Source organism: Homalodisca vitripennis, unplaced genomic scaffold (genome assembly GCF_021130785.1).
Source record: "Homalodisca vitripennis isolate AUS2020 unplaced genomic scaffold, UT_GWSS_2.1 ScUCBcl_4346;HRSCAF=10474, whole genome shotgun sequence".
Lineage (NCBI taxonomy): Eukaryota > Metazoa > Arthropoda > Insecta > Hemiptera > Cicadellidae > Homalodisca > Homalodisca vitripennis.
The window spans coordinates 6,197-33,301 of record NW_025780469.1 but is presented as its reverse complement, the minus strand read 5'-3'; the positions used below and the strand labels follow the sequence as shown (position 1 = coordinate 33,301).

Below are 27,105 nucleotides of genomic sequence, written 5' to 3'. Positions count from 1 at the left end.
GATTGTCCCGGGTGAAAGATCCACCTCCATTGTGGACAGGGGCTCCCGGTCCAGAGTGTCATCCTGCCTGCGTCGGCTATGCAGTTATCTTATCGGTCTGCATTGTCTGTTAAGCCGGACCAGGGTAGAGTGATGAGAGTTACCGCTGCGTGCCCCACTTCGAATCACTTCTTGTATGAAGGTCGCCACACGAGGTTCGCTGACTGGCGATTTGTGCATAGGGCGCGCCTCTACGTTCTCCCCTTGAATGGATGCAGGCGCTGGGGTGCTGGGGACCGGCGCTGCCGCCGATGTGGTCGTCGTAACGAGACCACGGCCCATGTGCTTTGTCACTGTCTTCCGTCCATGGTCGTGGTCACGAAACGTCATAACGCCGTCCTTGGTCTCCTTGCGGCATCCATCCGACCATCGCCGGGAGTTGAGGTGCGCCAGAACCAGCGTGTACCTCTCGACCAGCTGCTGCCTGAACATAATGTCCCAGACAACTTGGCTCGCCTCCGGCCTGACTTGGTGGTCATCGACCGTGACCGGAAATCAATTAAACTTACGAGGATGGATGGCAGTCTATTGTCGAGGCACGGGAGAGGAAGTATGCCACCTACGATCTCCTCGCCCAGACTCTCCGAGCCGGCGGCTTCCATGTCACCGTGGATGCCTTTGTAGTCGGCTCTCTGGGCGCGTGGGACAAAGCCAATTGGGGGACCCTAGCCCGACTAGGTGTCTCCCGTCAATATGGCGTGGCCCTCTCCCGTAAGTGTGTCTCCACTGCCATCCGCTGGAGCCGACGGGTGTGACGGGTGTGCGACAGTATAGCCCATAGAGCGGGGAGCCGTCCTTGGCCCTTAGTTTTAAGTAGATTTTAAACTTTTTAATTCGCATGTACTTTTTTATCTGCACTTGCATGTGACGTAGTTTGTTAGTATTTTAATTGTAGTTTTTTAGTATTGTTAGTTATTAGGCCTTTCAAAGTTTATATCGTTATTGTTACCGTCTAAATTATGTATTGTTATTTATTAATTTATTATCATTGTTATTGCTTTTTAATCTTATGACGTTATTTAGTTTGTAGCAACTTGCATGTTGCATCTTATCTGTGCTGACGTTTTAAATTAAATAAAATGACTTAAATGATGAAACAAAAAAGAATTACCAACCAACGATTCTTCATTGTTCCTTACATCTACCGTCACCTAAATTATTAAAAGGAAATAAGGAACAGTGATTATTATATATTTTATTTAGTAAAATATAAATCCAAGCAATAATTGCTCGGAATGTTCTAGTTGATCTCAACTGAGTTGTTAACTGTTGTCTTACGGCCCCATGTTGCGATTTAGCAACATACCACATTTAATTTTTTTTAGGACTTTAGATGTTAAATATCGCTTTAAATCCCATTGTTACGTTTTTGCAACATACTGGTGGTAAATTTTGTGGCAAAACATTGGCTACACTGACTACAGGTAGTCCAGAGGCAGCCATCTTGTTGTTGTGATTCTTGGATTTTACATGCTCTGCAATTCAACAGCTTTAGAGAAGCCATACTCCCAAAAAAAGGTAAGTTAGCTAAATCAAAAAAATACTAGGTGTTGAGAATTTCATTATTTAAGTATATTAATTGATTACATAAGTTGTTTTCACAAATTTTCAAAGTTTACAGCTCGAAAACCGTTTGAGTCTTTATTGCAACATTGGGCCATAACCTAGAAAACTCTCGATTCCGCATTGTGTCTTTAATGCAACAGTGGGCCAAAACCTGAAAATCTGTTAGTATATTTTTTGCAACATTGGGCCATAATGGCTGGGTATAAACTTAGTTTTCAAGGTACATATTTGTTTCCAAATAAGCATAATTCATTACAAAAGAGTCTCGAAGATTTATGCTATTGTAAAACTAAAAACCTATATTTGTAATTAGAGATGAATCGATCAAGGAGGGATCCTCGTCCTCCGGTTTATCTCACGAGTGAAGAAATAGAGGAATGCTGTATGCTGCCACCTGATTCGAGTGACGATAATAGTGCAGACGACAGTGACGCCGACCCAGATTACGACCCAGACCTTGCCCACACAAACCGACTGGAAAGATTTATGCAATCTAAATACAATAATGGTAAGCACAGCTCATTGACATTATTGGTGATACTTATTACTTTGTGTATGTAAATGTAATATTATAATGATCTAACTCAATTGTGTTTGTCCTTAGACGAAGAAATGAACTCCGAAGAAGACAACTTAGCAGAAATTCGAAATGAAACCTCAAGTCAAGCAGAAGAGGAAGAACCGTCTACTTCTACGCAGGCACCAAGGAAGACCAACAAAGATAAGCCTCCACCCCCACTTTGGACAAATGTGGATGCTGCCGAAAGTGTAAGAGAGCCTGTTATCTGGAAAGACACACTTCCTGAAAGTACTGTGCGTGCCTCTCCTATAGAATACTTTAAAGAATTTTTTGACAACTCAATTCTTGATAGAATTGTAGATCAGTCAAATTTATTTGCAATTCAAAAAAGTCCTAACAAGCCATTGAACTTGACCAGGAATGAACTCGAACAATATATTGGTATTTGTTTTGCAATGTCAATTTTTGGCCTTCCCAGGGCAAGGATGTATTGGGCAAGTTTGACAAGAGTCCCAAAAGTAGCAGATGTTATGGGTCGAAATCGTTGGATTGAAATAAAAAATAACTTGCATTTGAATGTCAACACGAACTACAATCCAAATGATCCTGAGCGTGACAAACTTTACAAAATTCGTCCCATGGTTGATCATTTAAAGGAAAAATTCAAAATGATTTCCAAGGAACAGCACTTATGTGTTGATGAACAGATTGTTCCTTATAAGGGGAACTCAAAACTTCGACAATACAATCCAAAAAAACCTAAAAAATGGGGTTATAAAATCTTTGCTTTGTGTGATACAAAAGGACTTGTATATAACTTTGAAATTTACTGTGGGAAAATTCAGCCAGTTCCTGGTTTTCCTGATCTTGGGGCGAGCTCAAATATAGTTCTGAAAATGGCCAACACCATTCCAAGGGAGAAAGATTACCTACTTTTCTTTGACAACTGGTTTTCTTCATTGCCACTGTTTTTTGAACTTTCTAAGCTAGGCATTGGTGGATTATCTACCATAAGGACTGGTCGGTTTCCGGGATTAAACTTTCCCAAAGATAAAGAAATGAAAGCACAAGGAAGAGGATCATTTGAAGAAAAGAAACATGAAAAAGATGCCATTGAGGTGAGAGCAATCAAATGGTTTGACAACAGAGGAGTAACCTTAGTTTCGACTTTTGAAAGTGCGCTTCAATTGACAGAAGTTAAGAGATATGATAGGAAATCATCAAAGGAAATTTTTGTTCCATGCCCGAAAGCTGTAGTAACTTACAACAAATTTATGGGAGGTGTAGACCTCTTGGATGGCTTGATTGCATACTACAGAATAAAAATAAAATCCAAGAAATGGTACCTAAAGTTTTTATTCCACTTCATGGATCTCACACTCGTAAACTCATGGCTTGTTTACCGAAGAAGTTGCAAAGAGCAAAAATTAACTAAAAAAGACATAATGGACTTATTGGATTTCAAATCAAGTGTGGCCGAGAGTCTTCTAAAACAAAGGAAGAACACAGAAAAGAAAAGAGGAAGACCATCTGCAGATCAGATTGATATGCAACACAATCTAAAGAAGAAACGTGGCCCAGCCAAACCAATTCCAGAGCCCACTACTAGAAGAGATGAGACATCACACTGGCCTCAAATCACAGAGGACCGACAACGTTGCAAAAACCCACAATGCAAAGGAATAACTGTGGTGAAGTGCATCAAGTGCAGTGTTCATCTTTGCTTGACAAAAGCTCGCAATTGCTTCACCGCATTTCACACATGAGCTTAACCATATCTGGTTTATGCCTAAACTTATTTTATTATGTTTGTGTACTCTACTAGAGTGTTTTTATTAGCAAGTTTCTAAAAACTGTTAATATATTACCCTGACAATGAAAACTTTCATGTAAATAAACATTATTCTATTATAACCCACTGTTTCATTTTTGTTACATACCCATTTTGAGCTTATTTTACATTATGCCCAATGTTGCTAATTTGCAACAAACCTTAAACAACCCCTAAATATACAAATAAAAATTTAAAAAAAATAGTAGTCATCTTAAAAGGTTTATTAATACCAAAAAGTTTTGGTAAAAGATTTTTTTCCTGACAAATAAATAATTTGGGCCGTAAGAGGTTAAGCGGAAGTAGCCTAATACCCGTGGCAGCTCTAGCTGCAGCTGGCTGAGGAATTTGCTGATTCTGCTGACTCCAGCCTGTGTCTGGCCAAGCTGTATCGTTTATAGACTCTGTTACGCCCAAGTAGATCGTTTGGAAGCACCACCGTACGGAGTCTCGTCCGCCATTTTAACAAAATCTGTAGCGAAAAGGTATGTGTGTGGAGTGAGTTGATCGCCGGTACTAGAACGTAATGCGTCGCTCCGTGTTTGCCCTTCCCTCTAAAATCTTAAATTCTTAACCTACTGTTTCACTGACGAGTGTTTAATATATTTTAAAATTACAGTCTAGGTAATGTAAATAGTATTTTAATAATTGTGAGATTAAATTAAATCAGATTCTTGCGGCCAACTAGTCTTCTGATTCTTTTTTCAAAAGTCCAGTCTCGTCGGTTACAACATTATCTGCAATCGTCACTGATAGTTTGTATCGTAACAGTGGATATGAGCATTATGTTTAATATAATAACAAATATTTTAATTACTATTTTCAGTATTTTGCCATAGAACGTTAATTTCTATTTTTGTGTTGTAGTATAAATATATTTTTAGTTTAACTTCAAACTTATTAAATTACTAAGTCAAAGTAAATGTATGTGGATCTTACAAAAACCGCAATTGATAATAAATTTAACAATTGACGATATATTAAATATTTGCTTCGGATAATAGGATTTATTTTTTTTACAGGTCTTATCAATATTTCAAAGGCCAAATACCAAGATCTACAACGTTTAAAGAACTTTTGTAAAACCCCAAAAATTTATAATTCTTCAATGAACTTCCACGTGATCGACTAAAAGACATAATTATGTAGAGTGACAGTGATATGTCCTTGTCATAGGTTTAGGCTATTTATGTGTGTTTCACAATTAAATAAAAAAGGTATGTAAGAATAATAATTATGGTTCTTCATTTACATACCATGAAATCTCAGGGGTAAAACATGTTCAGTCCATCAATGTTTGGGGAAATACGTGTTAGGTCCTGCAATTAAGATTTGTAAATTAATTGTTGAGCTACAGAATATAGGTTTTATTGATGTAAAGTACAATAATAACTTAGTAAAAGAACTGTTACTTGAGCATAAATACTAGATTTCGATCCATAACATTTATGAAAAAGTTGGTAAAGTTTATTTTGCTAACCTGTAAAAATTGTTATTAAATGGACTAAACATGTTATTCCCCGGAACCTTTTCATCTGCAATCGTCACCGATAGTTTGTATAGTAACAGTGGATGTGAGCATTATGTTTAACATAATAATAAGCATTATTAATCACTATTCGTGTTCTAGATCTTCCCAGTTGCGTTTGTTATCATTGCGAAGAAAATCCAGGTTGCATACGAGGGAATGCTCCAGTACCTAACAGCTGGTGCCGCAGTGGGAGCCGGAGTTAAGGTTTTGAGACTGTCATCAGAAATGCATTTTTATATCTCATTCCCTGCTAGTCCATCTTACCAGAATCACCGTGTTTTAAACAGTCTACATTTTTCGTGTTGTGATGTGCGATGGAGTTTGTGCCAGGGGAACGTTTTCTAATTAACCAAAAGGATGGCTACCTTTATCGTAACAAGCTATTTCGGAACGGAACAAGGTACGTCCAGTATAGAATCGAGTGTTGTGGGAGCACCGCAACATTCCGCGAGGAGGCAGCTGCGGAGATTCGTCCCAGTCCTCACAACCATCCGCCAGACGAGGTGCAGATACAGGTTCTGCAGTTGAAGGCAGAATTTAAACAACGGACTTCGCATGAAAGAAGACTGGCGTCTCAGGAGGTTTTTAATACCGTTAGTCTACAGGAAATGTTGATAAAAATATTAACCCTTAAATCGAAATACCGGTCTTGGAGACCGCTAGGGTATTTTGACTTGTGAATGTTGGTAGTACTAACTTGACCTTGAGGCGTACGCGCCTGTGTACCTTCCCCCCCACTCTTTTTTCGGTCGATCAACACTCTTCCCGCTCAGTTCCAGTCCAGTTGTGAAGCCAGTTAGTTGTGTCTTTTAAAAAGTCTGGCGGTCTCTTATACCGGTATTTCTCTTACGCGCTGCCCGTTTTAGCGGTCTTACATACTGATATTTCTGGAATGAGCTCAAAATACATTTTGAACTTTTCTTATTTCTTTGTTTATCTTTACTTGACATGTATTAATAGAGTGAACATTTGTAAATTAACTTGTAAATTGACTTGTATAGTGGGTGTGGAAATAGTGAAATAGTGGAAGTAGTGGAAAAAGGTCTGGTTCATTCACTATGGATCAACAACCTTCATCAAGTTGTGACCAAAGGATTTTTAGCAAGTGATGTGAACTTCGATACCAGGATCCAGAGACTCTTGAACGATGATGATAAACCTTTCTGATGTTAGTTCAGAAGCTGACGATTCGGATCAAGATCCCAACTATGTTCCATCAGACAGCGACAGCTCCAATTGTGACTACAATGACTCCAGTGATGATGAAGATATAATGCTGGAGGATGCGGTAGGTGTTGTCACTGTAGATAAACTACCTAGATTCGCAGCCACAAGTTTTACATGGAAAAAACGGATATGAGTGGAGCACTGTTGAGCCTCCAAGAAATCGGCGAACGCCAGCTCACAATATTATTAGGGGGCTGTCTGGTCTTACTGCTGAGGCTAAAGCTGTGGGCGAAAATCCAACCAAAAAGGACGTTTGGAAATTGATCTTCACAGATAGTATGATAGATACTATAGTGAAGGAAACCAATAGAAAGCTGACGGAGCTTAGAGGAAGAATAAGTGACCACACATCAAAGTATAATTACAATCCGTGTGATCAAGTAGAGGTAAGAGCTCTTTTAGGGTTGTTTCTTTATACCTCAATATTTAAATCTGGACATGAAGATATGAGATCTCTGTTCAACAAAGATCCTACTGGGCGACCAATATTTTTGAGCTACAATGTCGTGTAAAAGGTTTGAGATTTTAATATCTTGTCTAACGATTTGACGACTCCACGACAAGAGAAACAGCGCAAGGCAGAAGATAAGGCAGCAGCAATATCTGATTTATTCAATCAACTAATCTCAAATGGCAGGGGGTTGTTTTGTCCAAAAGCAAATGTAAACTGTGGATGAGATGCTTGTGCCTTTTAGGGGCAAATGCCGTTTCAAACAGTATATGCCCAAAAAACCAGCAAAATATGGCATAAAAATCTTTTGTATGGCCGATTCAGGTAGTTCGTATCTCTGTAATGCTTTTATTTACACTGGTAAAAACTGTTACAGTGTTGGTCTCACCAGAGATGAACAAACAACTACTGAAGAGTACGCAGACTGTCATAAAATTAACAAAGCATATAGAAAGAACCATCGTAATGTTACTGCTGACAATTGTTCACTTCCATCGAGCTAGTTGACCAATTGAAACTAAGGGGATTAACATTTGTTGGCACTATTAAAAAAAACAAAAAAAGAGATTCCTCCAGAATTTTTACCTCACAGGCAAAGACGTGTGGGATCTTCGCTGTATGCTTTCCACAATAACACAACGTTACTTTCTGTTGTGCCGAAGAAAAATAAGGCCGTACTTCTTATTTCCTCGATATGCACCACGATATTGAGACAAATTCTGAAATAAATAAGCCTGAAATTGTAGGATACTACAATAAGACTAAGGGTGGCGTTGATACCCTAGATATGAAAGACATCTATCTATGGGAGTAATCGAAAGACTCGTCGTTGGCCAATGGCAGTATTTTATGCCATAATTAATATTGCCAGTGTTAACGCGTTCATATTGTGTTTTCTTTGCTATCGGGGAAGTCCAGTTTTGACAAGATTTCAGTTTATAAAGCAGCTGGCTTTTGAACTAGTAGAGCCTCATATTAGAAGACGACTAGAAATGCCTAACTTGAGAGCAGACCTGAAAAAGACCATTCTTTCTGTTCTTGGACAAGAACAGGAGCGAGGAGTAAGTGCGTGACGATCGCCTACAAAAGAGGAAAACCTGCAGCATATGCCCTTATGAAAAGAAGAGAAAAACCCAATACAAATGCCATTGAATGTGAGAACGCCATTTGTTTTGGAATGCTCCCGCAAAGTGTGCCTAAATTGTGCAAGGTAGAAATGATGTGTTCATCATTCATCCAGGAATATTAAGTTTTCGTGCTGATTACTCTTATTTAAGCTACTTTTTATTACGTATACCATGTTCAATAAACCAAACTTAATGTGAAAAAGTGTCATTTTTCATTATTCCTTTTGTTCAAATCCAACAAAAATACCCTTGATGATAATAAGTATAACATTCTTTAATTATCTAAGCTTGCATTTTAATGATAAGATTTAACTTTAAAGGCTTTTTCCAATGTAAAAAAAAAAAACAAATACTAGCGGTCTGACAGACCGGTATTTCTCTGGCGAAAACATCGGGCGGTCTGACATACCGCTATTTCCCTGGCGAGTCAAAAGTGTCCTATTTCGGTTTAAGGGTTAAAGATTAAAAAAGATATTTTTCCATGAATTAAATCTATTACAATGATTATATTTTCCATCTTCGTTCCAATACATCCTTCTGGTCATTTTTTTTTACTATTAATTACATAGTTTACGCAAATACATATAATAATCTGTTCCTTAATTATTAAATAATAAAGTTTGAAAGTACTTGACGACGACTACTCACAACTAGTACCGTCAATGGCCAAGAGAATTAGTTGTTGTAAGTTAAAGAATTTATAAAATAAATTGTGAAACTATTATAGTTTATTATGTTAAAACACGTAACTATGAAATTTCTATAATTTTAAATACTATATTAACAACTCTGCTACATTGAAATCTGAATACATTTAATCCAGTAAACAGGTCAATTTTTACCATATCCAGTCTAAATCTTCAGGATTTTAATTATAAATATAATTATTCAAGTTTTCTTCCTCATATCTCTATCATAATATTGTGACAACGGGAACCATCTCCCGCCATCTGAAGTAGAGGGGGGGGGTGATTGTGGAGCACTTCAGGGAAAAGACGGACTGTGGCAGTCGGGGTCAGGTAGTGGTCGACAGCCGAGACGGTGCGTAGCAGCAACGGTCGGGGAAGACGGGGGTCGCGTCGCGGAGAAGGTGGACCAGAGCTGACGAGCCGGTAAGGTGCGGTGTCGTGGCGGGCGGTGACGGTGCTACGGCCAGTGCTAGATTTAACATTCTATTTTATTTTTAATTCCAACTGCTTTCACAGAAAAACAAATATATCCCTCAATTTGGATAATATTTTCCATTTTAAAGGAAGCTCTGTAAATTATACGTAAACTTGCTTGGTATGGTAAGATAGTATGGTTAAGTCCACATTTAGGTATTTATATGTTTAATTGATTTAATTTACAAACACTTATATATTGATGAGAATAATTATTTGAGTCGACCAATTCCAAAACTCACTAACTCCAAAATTTTTGAAATTGAGGTTTTTATAGTATTTGGCAGTATTTTGGGGAGTTTTATAAGGTAGCAAAAGATCTTGTTCCAAAAACTCTCTAATTCTTATGGAAATATCAATGTAAAAAACTGCAACTGCAACAAAACTCTCTAAATCCAATCCCTTTACTGAAATAAAACTCGCTAATTCATCTTCCTCCATTACTGTTTCAAAACTCTCTAACTCCAGGCTTCAACTAGCACACTTCAAGGCAGTACTGCAACAAAACTGACTAATTCCTAATCATATGATAGTCATTGGCAACATATTCTTCAAACAGAAAGTGGGCAGTTCCTTCAAAATAGTTATTATTTTGTGTTTATATATTGGCTACACTGTACAGCAGTGCATCTTGGGAAATTGTTTGTTTACTTCATTAGTTATTTCTGTTTTGTACAATATGGCTGATCCAGAGGTAACCTTATTACAAAGCGGTAATGTTGAACCAATGCCTGACAATTCCACGAGAAAGAGAAAAAGAAGAGTAGATAACTGGAAGAAAACCAAGGACAAAAAGAAGAGGTAAGCTAAACTATATTTATTACAGGACAACATAATTAAATTTGTATGTTTATCCAATGATGGACATAACCTAAAACCCTTTAACTGTACACTAACATTTTCACAGCATTGATTGTTTTTTATGATATCGGCTTGTATTTTATTTCTGTTTTTAAAATACTGGTTATTTAATTAGCTTACGGAATATGATTTGTTTCAGACACTCCGCTCAAGGATTCCCAAATATTCCAACTTGTGGACATCGTGAAAGAGCTAACGGATCCAAGCACTGTTATGACTGTTCCCGTCTTAATATGCAGGACATAAGACGTTTTCATCAGGGGTTCTACAAATCTTGCAATAAAATTGGACCAAGATCAATTTATACTGAGGTACGCCAAAGGAAAAAGTTCCAAAAAGACATCGGCTTCAAGGTCCTCATTCTTCTGAAAGAGGTATGGCTATTGAATATTTCATACCATCATACCGCAATGAAGGAGGAAGTGAATTGGTAAAAGTTTGCCAAAAGGCTTTTTTTTTAGATATTTTAAATATTTCAAAATTTAGAGTACAAAGATTGTGCCGTCTTGTGTTTCAAACTGGCGAATCGCCAAAAGAACTTCGAGGTGGAGACCATCGTTCTAAAAAGTCTGAGGAAAAACTATCCAAAGTAAAAACCTTTATTGAGGCTCTACAACCTGTAGAGTCACATTATTGCCGAGGGAAATCCAGACGGCAGTACCTAGCAAGTCATTTAAGTATCTCTAGTCTGTGGAAATCGTACAACAAACACTACTGAAAATGAGTTTAAAGTCAAGTATGAGTACTTTAGGAAAATATTTGTAGAGAAATTATAATGTAGGGTTTGGGTCACCAGCAACAGACCAGTGTTCTCAATGTCTTAAGCTGAAAGAGAAGATTCTATCTGTGGTAGATTTTGAAGAAAAGGGGAAACTGAAAATAGAATTACAAGTTCACAAAAAAAGAGGTAAGATGTTTTTTGAGCTATTGCAATCTGAAGAGGCTGGGACAATCACGTTTTCATTCGACTGCCAAAAAAATCTAATTTTTCCTAAGTTGACTGATCAAGCTGCTTATTTCTTACGACAGTTTTATGTATATAATTTTACAATGTGTCTCGGTTCTTCTCTGTCAAAGCAGACAGTTGAAAACACTTTCATTTATGCTTGGACTGAAATGGAAGGTGCGAAAGGTTCAAGCGAAATAGCTTCTTGTGTTCGCCATCGATTATCAGAAACAGTCTATCCAGAAAATGTACATACAATTAGATTGTTTGCAGATGGTGCTGGAGGACAAAATAAAAAATACCATTCTTATTACAGCTTTACTAAACTGGTTATTGACTAAAGCACCTCAGCACATTAAGACAATTGTAATTCACTATCCGGTTCCAGGACATTCTTACATCCCACCCGATAGAGTTTTTGGGGTAATAGAGAGAAAAGTTGAAAGCATCACCCATCCAAACACATACTTTGACATTTTTAGAGAAAGTGGAACGGTCAATAGATTAGGTTTGGGACTTTGATGTTGAAAACTGGAAGGAAGTATGCAGATCAACAGTAAAGAAGCCAGGTCAATGGCACTTTTAAGTTTTCCACTTGTAAAACGATTCATATTAACAAGAGGCAAAAAAAGGAAATGGGATTAGTAAAGGGGTGAAGTAGCCTATAAAAACGATATAGGAGCGTCCAGAGGAATAGCCAAGAAAGGCTGTAGTCTGAGAAACATAAACCCCCAGATGAAACCAAATTCTGTTCAGGTTAATCCTGCAAAAGTTAAGGATGTACAAACACTTCTACGAAAACATTATGGGGAAACAATGGGGATCAACTGGAGTTTCTTAGGTACTACGCTGATCTATTTACTAACAATGATGGGGAAAACCAGGAACTTAATCAAGATGATCCTAATGAACATGAAGATCCAATGGAGGATGAAGTTTTAATCTTAGAGGGCAACTTTGCATTGTAAAAATGAATTTAAAACAACAAAATGTATTTAAGTTTAATTGCATACAAAATTGTTTAATTTAAATACATATTTTTTCATTATTACAAGTTTTATAATATTTACCAACCTTGTTGCCCTAAAAACACAATGTTGCAACAAAACTACCTAAATCAAAACCGTACTGCAACAAAACTGTCTAATACCAATCTCCATTTCCAAAACTCTCTAACTCCAATATTTAACTGTTGTTTTCTAGTTCAACAAAAGAAATACATTTAATTTCTTACTGTTTAACCAATTAGTAGTAGGATTTATTATTCATAACAATAAAAATAATTTACTTTGAGTGTTATACTTTAACCACTATAGTTTTTTGCTCATCCTGTAAAATTTAGGAAAGTGGAGTTAGTGAGTTTTGGAATTGGTCGACTCATTTATCTTGTTTATTTGATTTGATAGTTATGGTTATGAAAATTGGTGTTTTTCTGTGATGTTCAGTTTTTGTAAAATTTAGTTTTTATTCAATTATCACATTGAAGAATATACATTACACATAAGTATGTATGAGTGTTTATAATAATACTCGATATAGTCATGATATAATTCAAGATGGCCGAAAGCTCTAAACAATTTTTAATTTGAAAATCAGTGTTTTTCTTTATATATTTCTCAGATGTTCATGCCTTATTTCCTTGGGCATTCTTCTACGGAAGTATAATACAGCAAATTGTAAAAATATGTGTTGTTACAGGGTAAATAAATAAATATATATAAAATGTTTGCTTTAGTTGCTTATCAAGTTGTTTATCAATTTATAATTGATACAATATATTTGTAATTTAAATTTTGAAAATGAATTAATTTCATCTCCAAGTTTGTAGTTTTCATTAATAGTTGTAGTATGCGTTTAATGTGTTTTTCATAGATTTTCCTCTCAAATAGCTTCGATCAGAGGGGATAAAAATATCTGCATTGTAAACAAATTGTTAGTCTCGAAAAAAAGGTTTGAATTTTAATAATAAAGTAAGTTATTTGTTAAAGTGAGCGTTATTCGTAAGACTACCCTCCCTCACTCGCCAAGCAGAGCCGTCCCCCAGCTAAGCTTAGAAGACTTCAAAAGGATGAGTCAAAGTTGCAACTATCTTGGAGGGGCAGTGCGTGACAATATACCCAAAATGAAAATACTTATACAGCATTGCTCAAATAAGATCGTAATCTTGGGTATTTTAGAACATAAATCAGAATTGACACTTCAAGAAACATTTTTATTACTGATTTTTGATAGCTCTTAACGTTTTACGATGGCAACTATTTAAAGTTTTAGAACTATATAAATTAATAGTTTTAAGGGAGAATGTATTAAAAAACTTTTTGGAGTGATGTTACCAAATCAAAAGAATTATAAACATACGGTCAAAAAGTAGACTGAACATATTTTTAATGCAAGAACGCTCATTATTAGTAAAAAAAATAACAGAAAACATCGCCTAAGAAATCTAAAAAACTCGCCCGTAATCATTATATTATTTTAATTTTCCTATAGGTATCCTCGAGCTGCTGTGTTGATCAGATCCCGCAGGTCAGGGCAATCCTAGCTCGGTGCTCACGGCAAAGATATCATCCCATACCAAAATCATTGCTGGATTTAAGCAACATACTGCAAACCCCGCGATGGGAAGAACTAGGCCGCACTCTATCCGAATATGGCGTAGGACAACCATTTTTTTCAGAGGTGAAATCGGCCCAGGTAAACAAGGTAAATAACAAGCTGTAGTGTACTTGTCGTCAAGGCTACAGGCTCCATTATTAAAATTTTAGGTCTTTGTATATTTGTAAATCTAGAAGAAATAATGTAAAATAAATAAAGAATAAAGATATGTATTACATTGACTTGCTTTTCATTTTATACTGTCGAAATATATTGCTATAAATTAACTCATGTAATCTAATGGTACTATTATTCGTAAACGAGATAAATAAATAACATGTGAAATTTATCGTTTACAGCTCTTACAAACTCTCTGTAATGATCAAATCTGGGAATGGCCAATAGGACCAATACATTTCACATAACAACATAACGGATGCTGGATTTTACTAGGTAACAAGTGAAACGAAGAAAAGGCCACGACACGATTCTTCGTTTAGCCACTCACATAAACACTTTTGTGAAACAATATATTTCCCCTCCATCTAGTGCCCTCCAAGGTTGTTATTAATATATTTGAACCAATAGGAGGTTGTGACGCTATGCGATACTCCCAAGTTCAGATTGGCACGCACCACATACACAAACGGCATATCGATAAGAGCACCAACGCAGCCGAATACATAACCGAATCCATGCTAACAGCGCCAAAGCTCATATTTTATAACTCATAGCGCCACAGAATTGGGCGAGTGCTCACAGCGCTAACACAACTGAATACAAAAAAATTGCTGTAGCGCTATGAGCTGTAGTCAAGCCGCACCGTGGATTTGACCCGTTACCCAATAAATTTCTTTTAGTATGGGGTACAATTTTTGTGGACCGGGAACTAATTTAACCTTACGCTTATTCTGCGGTATTACGGGGCTAAGTCCTATAACAAAGAATTCCACAACGACGACTACCACAGCAAGGCGTATAATAGCCCAATTTACAATAGGAACTTTTTTTTGTAGCGTTCTTGCTGTAAATCGTGGAATTGACACGTTTTATACGTGGGGTTTCACAGCACCTAATAAGGATGATTCTCATAGCACCTAATATCATAGTAAAATTCTAGGAATATTTTGTTACAGTATTTTTCTTACTTAGACGTTTTATAAATTGTGTTACTGAAAACTATGTTAAATCTGCATACTATGCCTATTTTCAATCAATAGCAAGGTATGGCCTAATATAATGTGGTAATAGCGCTAAAATTAATGAAATCTTATCCTGCAAAAGAAAGCTATCAGAATAATAACAGAATCAACCACTAGGACACCGTGAACCACTTTTTATTAAGCTTGTGTTGCAAAATGTTTTAAATTTGTATATTTTTGACTAGTATTGTATATTATAATATACCTAGATAATATAAACGATACATAATCATGCATGAGTATATTGATGGATATTATCGCAAATATTGATCTTATACTTTGATCCTTCGTACCTTGCCGCGTACCATTGCAAAGTGATATAACTTAACTTGAGTTCCATTTCTCTACTCATTCGTCTGCTGTTGTCCGTGTGAGGAGGTTCGTTTTGTGTTGTGGCTATCCCATTAGAGTATATATAATTTTAATGGAAATTGAAGGGGAACGTGGTAATTTATTTGTTAAGAATGGTTACCTGTTTGCAAACGTTAGAATAAGGAACGGAGTGCAATACGTAAAGTGTAAAATTAACGGCTGCACCAGTCGTGCGTCTTTCCGCTTGGGGCAAGACGAAGAAGTACGGCACGGGCCTCACAACCACCCGCCTGATGTTGCGATAGAAGTCCTTCAATTAAAAGCTGAGCTGAAGCGACGGGCTGCTACTGACAGAAGGCTATCACCAAGAGAAATGCTTACAGTAAGTAAGCTTTTCGTACAACTCAATTGGATTTATTTTATTTACTTAGTTTGAACATAGGAGCAATTGTCAGTCATGAAACCCAAATAATTTATATAAATATTTGTTTTAATTTAATGTTCAGATTAGGTTTCATTTAACAGTTAACTATATATTAACTTAAACAAATACCACAAAATATATTTGCATACATCAAATAGTATATATACTTCTTTAATTATGTGCTTTTTAATTCGTTCTACCTCTGGGGGTAGAACCACTCACAAATAGTTAAAAATTCCACAATATGAAACATAACAGTTTGAAAAAGCTAATCATTATTTATTGTACTGTAAATATTTTAATCTGGGTAAAGAAAGTGAATTGCGGTTTAAAGTATAAAATCTTTATATAAATACATAGTTAAGATATATCCTGAAAATTAAAGTTTCTACATTTTACAAATACTGCGCTAAGTTAATATTTTTAACGGAAAACAGGTAAGCTCATTTTGTTATTATATTTATTAAGAGCATACTAGATAAAACGCAAAGCAAAAGTTGTTGAAAATGTGTTATTGCTATTACGAGTACATTGTTGAATATTATATTAGACTAAATTAAATTTCACTTATATAAAAAATATCACAAATATAACTGTGCCGTGTTAAAAATCAAAGTCATTTTATGTGTTATGTTATGTAATTTTAAAACAATGTTCTATTTCAATTTCAATAACAATCGAAGGTAGTAATGTTCTAAGTAGGCGCGTGAAATTCACATTTTCAGTACTTCCGACATGTCTGACTTTACAAGTTTGTAACAAATCTCAAACCTAGATCTTTGCAATTAAAATAATTGCAGTTTTTTCTTTGTACATCCTTTACATAAAAATATAGAATATTAAACATTTTATGTAACTAAGAAAATGGTGGTTTTTTTCCATTATCAAACCACTGTGAAGTGTGCATTTCGTGAAGGGCTGCTTATCGGCCTATTGTGTACCAACTATATAAACAGTGATTATGGTCATTATTTTAAAAAAATTGGCTGAGTGTTTGGCGAAGACCCGTTCCGTAATTTGACTAGTAAACGTACACTATGATTACCTAATGTAAAGTATATCATTTTAATTAATTAAAACTCTGCTGATTATTCTGCTTTCTTATTGCATGGTGTAACTTTTATAGATTTCCACGCGCTGCAGTAAGGATCGGTTTCCCTCAGGTCAGATGTTCTTTGTACCGTCACTGAAGTCAGAACTTTCCACCAGTGCCTAAATTAACTGCAAATATTTGCAGAGATTTTTCAGCAACTGCAATGGTCGGAGTTGGGGCGGAGTATTCTTGAAGATGGCGAAGCCTTACCCTTTTTTATGGGTTTAATTATACCTGGCGGTAAACAAGGGTGGACTGGAGCAATATATCTGTCTGCCAGACTGAAGCATGCGCTCAGCAACTCTCGACGCATCGACATGGATGTAACATTTAAGGTGTTGCCGGTGCAGCTGGGGACACGGCTCCAATTGCTAACAGTTCACGCGGAGTACCTGAACTACGTGAGTAGCTGAAATTAGTTGTTACATGCCAAATATAAAAATGTCTTACATAAGGTAAATCTTCATTTAATGACTCGTTACTAATGGCTCGATGGTATTTTCAGCTCTTCCCTGTAGCATTCGTCATAATGACCCAGAAAGACGCAGCAGGCGTACGGGGGGTGCTCCAGTATCTCATGCAGTTAGTGCAGCAGTGGCCCGGAGATTGTCTTGGCCGACTTCGAGACGGCTATCCGGAATGCCGCTCGCCTGGTCTGGCCTCATGCAAGGATAGTGGGATGCTTTTTCCACTACGCCCAGGTTAGATTTATTTTTTCTATTACTTCTCCAAATCATCATAGTTTAATCTCTGAAATAAAGTACAGCACGCATTACGATGTAACATACTAATTGATAAAGTAAATTACTCAACATATAAATTATAATGCTAACATCATTTACGGTTCCAATTTTTGCAGGCAATTTTCCGCATGCATTCCACTCTGCAACTGTGACCCTTGATAGCTTGCAATCTCAAGGCTGGCAAGGTATTGTGCATGCTCATAGCGCTATGCCTTCTTCCTGCAGACAGGATCCAGACTGGGCTACGTATCACAAGACATTATTTATAACACAAGGCCTACTATAGAGTTTTAGACCGCTGTTGATGTAAGTTAAGCATTTGTGTTAATAGATTAAAATAAAATATCAGTGTAAATGACAGGAGACCTATCTATATTATTTAATATCTAACTAATTGGGCAATTGTTTTATCAGTTAGATATGTCATCATTCGGACGTTTTTATGCAAAGTACTCCATTGTGAAGGAGTTAGCTGTAATTTAAAGTTTTGAACATAACTATTATTTTATGCACAAATTGATAAAAAATCTATTTTAAACCTATTTTAAGAATAGCCTAAGTGTTTTTAGTATAAATAAAAGCCAATCTTGTGAGCAAAAGGTCTACAAGGATAAACATAGTTACAAGGATAATGTTTATTGCAGGTGATTAAGGACGATTGAGAGTGCCCAATACCTAGATTACCGAAGAATATCTGACGGTATCGCACATGTACGTACAATACGCAGAGCTTACAGACGTCAAAATACATCAATATTTATAGAATCAGGGCGACTGGTGCAAGGCACATATAATGAGGCTCAGTTCCTCGACATAATGTCGAATTCTACCAGAGGGCTACAGCAGAGATGGGGAGTAGTAGTTCCACACGCCGGTTGTACCAACTATACCTCCCCCACTTATTAACCAGGCATACTAAAACATATTGAATAATTTTGATTTTTATACAAATTATTAGTATGACCATTTGTTATACTTTAAACTAATTACCTAGGTACGTAAACCATTTTTGTCTTAAACTTTTCGTTTAAGAAAGCTTAGAGTCTTTTTTATTTTAAGATATGAATTATTTGTTGTAAAATCTAAACCATTCTCGAATTCCATTGCAAACACACCTAAAATTTCATCAAAATCGGTTCAGTCGTATAGGAGGAGTTCAGTCACATACACACGAACACAAGAAATATACGTATATATACTAGCAAACCCGACAGACGTTGTCCTGTCCACGAAGACGTGGCATTTTACTGTAAAAATAAAATTCTGTATAATAGTATACAATGAATATGACTAACTTATTGAATATGTAATTTTAATTAAGTAACTTCTAGATTAAAAATGTATAACAACGTAGACTATCTAAAATAATAAATAAGTACATATTCCCTATAGGGCTGAAGTATAATAAGTGGCCTCCATCACAATCGAATTATTGACATTTCTGTATAGCCTATCTAAACTACTAAAATGACTATTCGAATTAGATTTTTAGTTTAAATTAGTTATTTAAAGCTGAAGTATAATAAGCGGCCACCATCACAATAGAATTATCAATATTTCTGATTAGCCTATTTAAACTACCGAATTTCATTACAGTTATTTAAAATGACAGTATAGTATCGGAGCTGGCCAACAGAATTTAATTTAAAACCAATTCTTATACTATTAACAATAGTTATTCACACATGCGATTTGTATGCTACTTAATTTGAACGTATGTGACCAATTTTGAATGCAGATTAAAAATGTAAATTACAACAAATTATATTAAATCCAATTAGTTTAAAACTTGATCATCTAAACTGTTAACAATAGTTATTCACACATAGGAACACAACCTTTTGATTTGTGTGCTACTTAGGTTATTTAAGGTATAAATAAAAAAGTAACTGACCAATCGCTGCACACTTAATATTTACTAGGGGAGAGGGGGGCACATGTGGACAGGGGGCACAAGTGGACAATTTGAATTTCCCGCCATGCAACTAACCAGTTTAGTTCAAACTTTGTTCACAGAACAGTGTTGGTCTACTGTTTCCCCCAGATAAATTTAGTGCTGTTTGGCTACATGGTTTAAGAGGTAAGAATATTTTATGTTTTTTTATGTAAAAAAGTAAAAATTGAGCCCAAATTTTAACTTTAAAAAGTTATTTTATTCGGGCTCTTCCTTATAACATAAGGTATTTTTATAAACTTAGTAATATTTAAGCAACATTTTATTGTGTAGAAGATGTCATAAATCCTAACCTAAAAAAAAATATCGATGAGAAATGCATTCAAACCACCTACAATCTACTGGTGGGGTACATGTGGACACTTTCAAGGGGGCACATGTGGACAAGGGGGTAGTTTTGGACAAGTGTTATATTAGTTACTTATTTAACATCTCATAAATGTATAGCTAATAAACTAGCATGTACACTTGTTGTGAATCATTTTTAGTCATTTTCATGATCTAGAACATTTTGTTTTGCTCCCATAACCAAAATTAAGTAAATTATAGCTTAACCAAGCCTTGACACCACATCAATCAAGGAGGTTGCAATATTTATTGCCCAATACAGATTTCAAAAGGCTTTTTAAGATTAACTAGTTTTATCTTTATCTAAATACAACAGTTATATACATTGATTTATTTATTTTTTAGGGTGAAGATGGTGAGAACCTACATAAGAAAAACCGAGAGAGCTGCAATTTCAGAGGATGCAGTCAGATGTGCTATTGAGGATATACGGAATGGCAACCAAACAATCCGTGGAGCTGCTGCAACATATGGACTTTCTAAATCTATGCTTCACAAAAGACTTCAAAAGCTGCCAAACGCTGAAAATGAGGACGATCCTGTGCAATCTACTTTTCCCCGGTCTAGCAAGTATAACACCAGACAGATTTTTACAGATGTACAAGAAAATATGATAGTAGACTATCTAATTCAATGCAGTAAAATGATGTACGGCCTAACCTATAGACAGGTACGTGAATTTGCCTATTCATATGCTAAAAAACTTGGGCTTGAGATTCCTTGTAAGTGGGAAGATGAAAAACTAGCAAATATTGAATGGCTAAAATGTTTTAATGCGCCGTCATCAGTCTACACTGAGTCTGAGAAAGCCAGAAAACACCAGCTTTGCTAGAAATATAAACTTTAATAAACAAAATGTTGATTCATTCTTCAATAATTTGGAAACAGTTATGGAAAAATATCACTTTACTAGTGACAGAATCATAAACATAGATGAATCTGGCATAACTACTGTATTACAAGCTCCAAAGATTGTTGCTCCGACTGGTGTAAAACAGGTAGGCCAGAATGTTTCCGCAGAGCGAGGAGAGCTTGTAACATTTTGTGGGATTATAAAAGCTTCTGGTAACACAATACCTCCTGCTTATGTGTTTCCCCGTGTTCATTATAAGGACATTTTCCTTAATGGAGCACCAACTGGCAGTGTCGGTTTTTGCGACTCGTTCTGGCTGGATGTCTCAAGAAGTTTTCTTTGAGGTGGTCAAACATGTTAAATTACACACCGCATGTTCAAAAGACAATCAAAATCCTCATTTTATTAGACAATCATGAGTCGCACATTAACTTGGATGTGATTATGTTTCTGCCGTGAAAATGGAATTGTTATTCTAACTTTTCCACCTCACACTAGCCACCGCTTGCAACCTCTCGACATTGCTGTGTTTGGACCTTTCAAAAGTTATTGCAAAACCTCTTTTAACAAATGGTTATCTGAAAATCCTGGAATGACTATATCAATAAAACAAGTTGCTTATCTAACGTCAATGGCGTATGATGAAGCTTTTTCTAGGAAAAATATTGTTTCTGGCTTTGCAAAATCCGGAATTTTTCCATTTCAGCGCTCAGTATTTAGTGATACCGACTTTATCAGCTCTTTGCCAACAGACCAGGCTAAAGAAAATGGAGATAATGAAGGTTCTTGTAGGCCCTAATCTAGAAGAACCTAAGGCAAGTACTAGTGAAAACACCAGTACAAATCAGATGGATGCAGAAAAATTACCAAATAAATTCTCAATTTGAAAATGAAAAATGTACTCCAACAGTTGTGCAAAAATATCCAAAAAAGGTAAAAGTTGTAACCCCAGAACAAGTTTCGCCCATTCCCCAAAGCACCGTTAAGAAATAACACTCAAAAGCCAAGGGGCAGAAAGAAAGGAAAGACATGTATCTTGACAGATACCCCTGAAAAAAATAGAATAGAGGCAGCAGTAAAATCAAAGAAAATTAAAGAAGAATTAAAAAAAGAATCTTTTTTGGCCTACAAGAAAAAACTTTTTAATGGAGATGAACAAGGTTTGTCTAAGTCTAAAGGAAAATCTAAACAGAAAAAAAGAAAACGCAGAATACATGTGGATAGCTCTAGTACTTTCTGAAAACGAAGAAGATGATATTGAATGCTACAGTGAATAAAGTCTTGAGCCCATTAGTTTTAAGTGAAGATAGTGATATAGAGGAAAGTAAAGGTGAGAAAGTAGAGTCTGATGGATCCAACATAAATGTTTTAGATTTTGTTTTAGTTCGGCTAGCCAGTAAAAAAAGTGAAAAATTTTATGTAGCACAAATCAATGACAAGATTTGTCTTACTGAATTTAATGTAAGTTTTTTTAAGAAAAAAGAGGGATCAGGGACATCATCAATTAAATTTGTCAAACCTGATCTTCCAGATGTAAGTGCCATTGACATTGAAGACATAATTGTAAAACTACCCCTACCGACTGTTTTCAGGAGGTACTGAAAGAGCTGTCAGTATGTTTATCTTTAATTTTTCCTTTACAAACTATAACATGGGTTGAATTTAATGTTTACTTGATGTGTATGTAGGCTATTAATATTGTTTTTCTATCATTCTTGTTTTAATTTAGTAATAGTCTAGAATAAGTTTAGCTTGCAGGAAAAAATAAAACACGAATCTTGACTTTACGAATTGATGTCATACTTTTACTCTTCACATATTTTTTTAAATATGTAAGAAAATAGGTTTGGTTTGTTTTGTAAGCATAGGTAGGTTATGTTTTATAAGCTATAACACAGGTTAAATAGCCTATTTGTTTTTCTTGTCATTTTAAGTAAAGTATACATTGTTTAGTTAGTATTGAACTTATTTTTTTACTAGTTTTATTACTTTCTTCACTTAAAGGTTGAAATAACTACTCCTTGTAACTGTACAAAGAGTCATATGTTTGAGTTTAATTAATAAAAATCATATTTAAGATATATGAAAGATGTTTTTATCTGTCCACAACTACCCCCCAAAAATGTTGGTTATGTCCACAACTGCCCCCTGGAGGGGCACTTGTGGACACTCCGTTAACTATTTTAAAGGTAAGAATTAACAAGTTCAAAAGATGTTTTAAAGAGTAAAATGTCATATATTTACATACCTCAACACCTATATTAGTATATAAATAAAACCTTTGACAATTTTTTCTCATAACAAAAATTTAAAAAAATAAAATGTAAAATTTGTCCACATGTGCCCCCCTCTCTCCCCTACGTATTTCTGTTAATGGTATATTTTACTAAAACTTCCAATTTTATATCTGGATAACCTCATCCTCCAAATTGAGTACAGAATATATTGAAATAAGAAGTGGTGTTATTTTTATATGTTTATGCTTACTCTATGCTTTCAAAGACTTTTTTTTTTTTTTTTTTTTTTTTTTTTTTTTTATATAAGGGCATAAAACACGCAGGTTATCAATGCCCGTAGGGTTAACGGACACCTACACTTTAAAATATGGTGTCACGTTATCAGTGCAAGGAATAAATAGCGGATCTCTGTGTCAAATAACATTATTATCACATTAAGACAATAAGAAAAACAACAGCAGTGTACGGAAGACTAAAACTAAATAACAGATAAATAATAACGTTTAATAAATATAACAACATCTAATGCTAAAACCAGGTAAGTTAGTGAGGGTAGGTTGTAAAGGGACCCACCCTCACCAATAACAAATAACAAATAAATAGAAGGACAAAAGTGCCCGTCTCCTTACGTGACACCTACATATTAAGATAGTGGTGTCTCTCACCTCACAGAAATTTTTAACTGTAAAGGGGTTTACCCTTGATTAAAACACAGAAATTTTCCTAACGAAATTTAAAAGATTGCACTTAGGCGGTGCTAGTTAAGAGCCTTAAAACTAAATAACAACTCAGGGGTGAACTGTAAAAGGGGCTCACCCTTACCTAAAACTAGCGGTTAAAATGTTTACTAAAACTAATCAGGTACTATATCACTCATATTCTGGACATTAATTTAGTGCTCTCCAGAAAACTAAAGAGCTTCGTTAAAACATCTTCTTTGTCACCAAGCAACTCATCTAACCGGCCTGGCAAACGATGTGCTCTCCTCTGCCCGGCGAAGAGGCGGCAGTCTATCAACACGTGGCTGACGTTTAACGCCATATTACACTCCGCACACTGCGGTGGATCACTACGACTCATTAGGAAACTGTGAGAGAAGCGAGTGTGTCCGATACGGAGTCGACACAGTACAACCTCCTCTCTACGGTTTAGTGCGGTAAGCAGTCGACCAAGGCTTTACTGTGTATTTAATCTGCCGAAGTTTGTTTATTGGTTACTTGATCCCACGATATATTCCACTGATGTTGTAGTCGTAACTTTACAATCGGCTTTAGATCGGACGCGATTGATCGCCTAGTACATGGAGTCAGAGAGATTGCCTCCTTTGCTGCCCTATCTGCGATCTCGTTACCAGGTATTCCAGTATGTCCAGGTACCCACAGAAAACGTAATTGCGATACCCCGAGACATCATCTCGCTCATAGCGTAGCGGATCTTACGAACAAGGACATGTTTGGAGTACATGTCCCTGATAGCCAGCAGACCGCTTAGCGAGTCAGAGCACACTACCACCCTATTTGTTCTTGGACATACAATATTTAACGATTTCAAGATAGCTGTTAGTTCTGCTGTGTAATATTGAAGATTCAGGAGTGAGGCAGAATTTGTACTCTCTATTGGAAGTGACAAAGGCACAACCCGTTTCCTGCCTCACTCTTTGAGCCATCTGTGTAGATAACATCGCAGGGTGAACAGGATGACAATATTTCTCTACAGGAGCTTGTGGACAACAGTGATGCGTCTTGCTTGTTCAACTGTAATAACGACAGTATTACATTGGGAGTTCTGACTGTCCATGGTGGCCTATCCATCTCGTGACATACTTCAACATCAATCGCTCTCATGACCACTTCTGCGAGATGTAACAGGATTCTAATGCCAAAAGGTGCGGGGGCATTAGGTTTATTGTGGTACAAGGGAGCAAGCGATGTGTCTAAGACTACCTCGAAGGCCGGATTTTCTGGCCTTGATTTTAAACTAAAAAAATAGTTCATAGCCAATTGAACACGTCTGAAAGATAGGGATGGCTCACCACTCTCAGCTAAAAGACTGACAACGGGGCTTGAACGAAAAGCCCCAGTAGCCAGTCTGACAGCAGAATGATGGATTGAGTCCAACATTTTAAGGGCTGTTGGCTTGGCAGAAGAATAAACCTGTGATCCATAATCAATACAAGGTCGAATATATGCTTTATAAAACTGAAGCATGCATTTTCTATCTGCACCCCATTTCGTTCCGCTTAGAGCTCTCATCGCGTTAAGTCTCTTTAGACATTTCGCCTTAAGTTCTTTAATGTGCGGAACCCACGTCAGTCTGTAATCAAACCACAACCCCAGGAATTTCACACAGCGACTCGCTGGGATTATTATTCTATTTATCCTAAGAGTTGGATCAGCGACGTTCCTCAGTCGAGAAAAAGTTATACATTTAGTCTTTGAAGGAGAGAAAGAAAACCCGGTTTGGTTGCTCCAATCTTCAAGACGGTGGATGGTGAGCTGAAGGTACCTCTCTGCAGTAGCCAGCCTCCTGGCAGGGACAAATACAGCAAAGTCATCTACGAATAGAGAGCATCTGACAGGAGCTCTGACGCAGGAAGTGATGCTGTTTATGGCCACAGCAAAGAGAGTACAACTAAGGACACTCCCTTGAGGTATACCGTTCTCAAGAATTTTGGTGTCGGACAAATGAGTTCCCAGTCTTACATTAAAAGAACGTTCATCCATAAAACCTTTAATAAAATATAACATATTACCGCCGACGCCCCAATTTGAAAGGGTATTTATAACTCCCCTACGCCAAGCTGTATCATACGCTTTTGTAATATCGAAAAACACAGCAACAAGTTGCCTCCGTTCAAGGAAAGCATTCAGGATTGACGACTCTAGACACACTAGGTGGTCTAGAGTTGAACGGCCTTGACGGAAACCACATTGCTGTGGAGACAGGAGATTATTGTGTTCCAGGAACCATACCAGTCTACGATTTACCATTCGCTCCAGTATCTTACAAAGACAACTGGTAAGCGATATAGGCCTGTAGCTAGTAGGGGAGAACTTGTCTTGGCCAGGTTTGTATAATGGTACAACGTAAGAGTTACGCCATGAACTTGGAAAGCTGCGTTCTTGAAAAATTCTATTGAAAAGGGACAAGAGGCACGCTTTAAGCTCTACAGGAAGGTTTCTCAACATGGCGTAGTGGATGTCGTCAGCACCGGGAGCTGAGTTTTATAATGGGAGAAAATAGCAGATTCTAGTTCGTCAAGGGAAAACAATAAATTTAAGGGACTTATATAGTTATTTTTCATTTATGGGCTGTGCTTCATGTTGTACTTTATATCGCTGGAACAAAGGACTGTAGGACGTAGTCCCTCGACACGTTAGAGATGGACGAGGCCAGAGCGTTTGCCACATCTTTCGGCTCGGTTAATATGGTGTCGTTCACCCTTAAGCCAAGAATAGGCAGAGGTGGCTGTCTTCCGCAAACTGCCTTTAGTCTCCTCCACACCAGAGATAAAGGGGTGGTACGGTTTAATCGAAGAAGTAAATTCCTTCCACGAATTTCGTCGACATCTTTTAAATATGAGTCGAGCTTTAGCTCTGGCAAGACGAAATCGTGCGAGGTTTTCCTCGGTCGGAGATCTATTAAATATCCGCAAGGCTTTCCTGCGCTCCCGAAGCGATATCCTACACTCTTCTGTCCACCAAGGTAAGTTTCTTCTTTTGATGATTCCTGTTGTTTTTGGAATACTTTCTAGAGCGGCGCTTGAAATAGCAACTGTTATATTGTTTGACGGCGGAGTCTATAGCTACTGATGTTGAAACATCTGGTGCCTGTAAAATTTGTTTAAATTTGTCCCAATCTGCCTTATCAAGCACCCATTTAGGTCTTTGGGGCACATTACCTGGAATATCGAGAACTTTAGTTATGACCGGTGCATGGTCGCTACCGTAAAGGTCAGAGGAAACTGACCAATCGAAGCGGTAAGCAATTTGTGGTGTGCACACGGTTAGGTCTAATACTGACCAGGAACCTGTTCTCGGGCAAAGATAAGTTGGCGAGCCATCGTTCAACAAAACAAGATT

At 36.6% G+C, this 27,105-nt stretch overlaps 2 protein-coding genes across 2 annotated transcripts; both read left to right on the top strand.

Moving 5' to 3' along the window:
* The first annotated feature begins 472 nt into the window (after window positions 1-472).
* LOC124372919 lies at window positions 473-3,280 on the top strand. Its single transcript, XM_046831331.1, has 5 exons — window positions 473-523; window positions 564-750; window positions 1,919-2,113; window positions 2,210-2,566; window positions 3,273-3,280. The coding sequence occupies exons 1-5, from the start codon at window positions 473-475 to the stop codon at window positions 3,278-3,280; spliced, it is 798 nt and encodes a 265-aa protein (XP_046687287.1).
* A 6,510-nt stretch (window positions 3,281-9,790) lies between these two features.
* On the top strand, window positions 9,791-11,689 carry LOC124372918. Its single transcript, XM_046831330.1, has 3 exons — window positions 9,791-10,256; window positions 10,456-10,690; window positions 11,651-11,689. Exons 1-3 carry the CDS (start codon window positions 9,982-9,984, stop codon window positions 11,687-11,689), a joined length of 549 nt encoding a protein of 182 aa, XP_046687286.1. The 5' UTR covers window positions 9,791-9,981.
* Window positions 11,690-27,105: the final 15,416 nt, after the last annotated feature.

Excerpts from the sequence above, each read along its gene's own strand:
- LOC124372919 (XM_046831331.1), top strand. The coding sequence starts at position 473 with ATGTCCCAGACAACTTGGCTCGCCTCCGGCCTGACTTGGTGGTCATCG. Across the intron at positions 751-1,918 it reads ATATGGCGTGGCCCTCTCCC|AGATGAATCGATCAAGGAGG; the intron begins GTAAGTGTGTCT and ends ATTTGTAATTAG. Across the intron at positions 2,114-2,209 it reads GCAATCTAAATACAATAATG|ACGAAGAAATGAACTCCGAA; the intron begins GTAAGCACAGCT and ends GTTTGTCCTTAG.
- LOC124372918 (XM_046831330.1), top strand. The coding sequence starts at position 9,982 with ATGATAGTCATTGGCAACATATTCTTCAAACAGAAAGTGGGCAGTTCC. Across the intron at positions 10,257-10,455 it reads ACCAAGGACAAAAAGAAGAG|ACACTCCGCTCAAGGATTCC; the intron begins GTAAGCTAAACT and ends GATTTGTTTCAG. Across the intron at positions 10,691-11,650 it reads TCCTCATTCTTCTGAAAGAG|GACATTCTTACATCCCACCC; the intron begins GTATGGCTATTG and ends ATCCGGTTCCAG.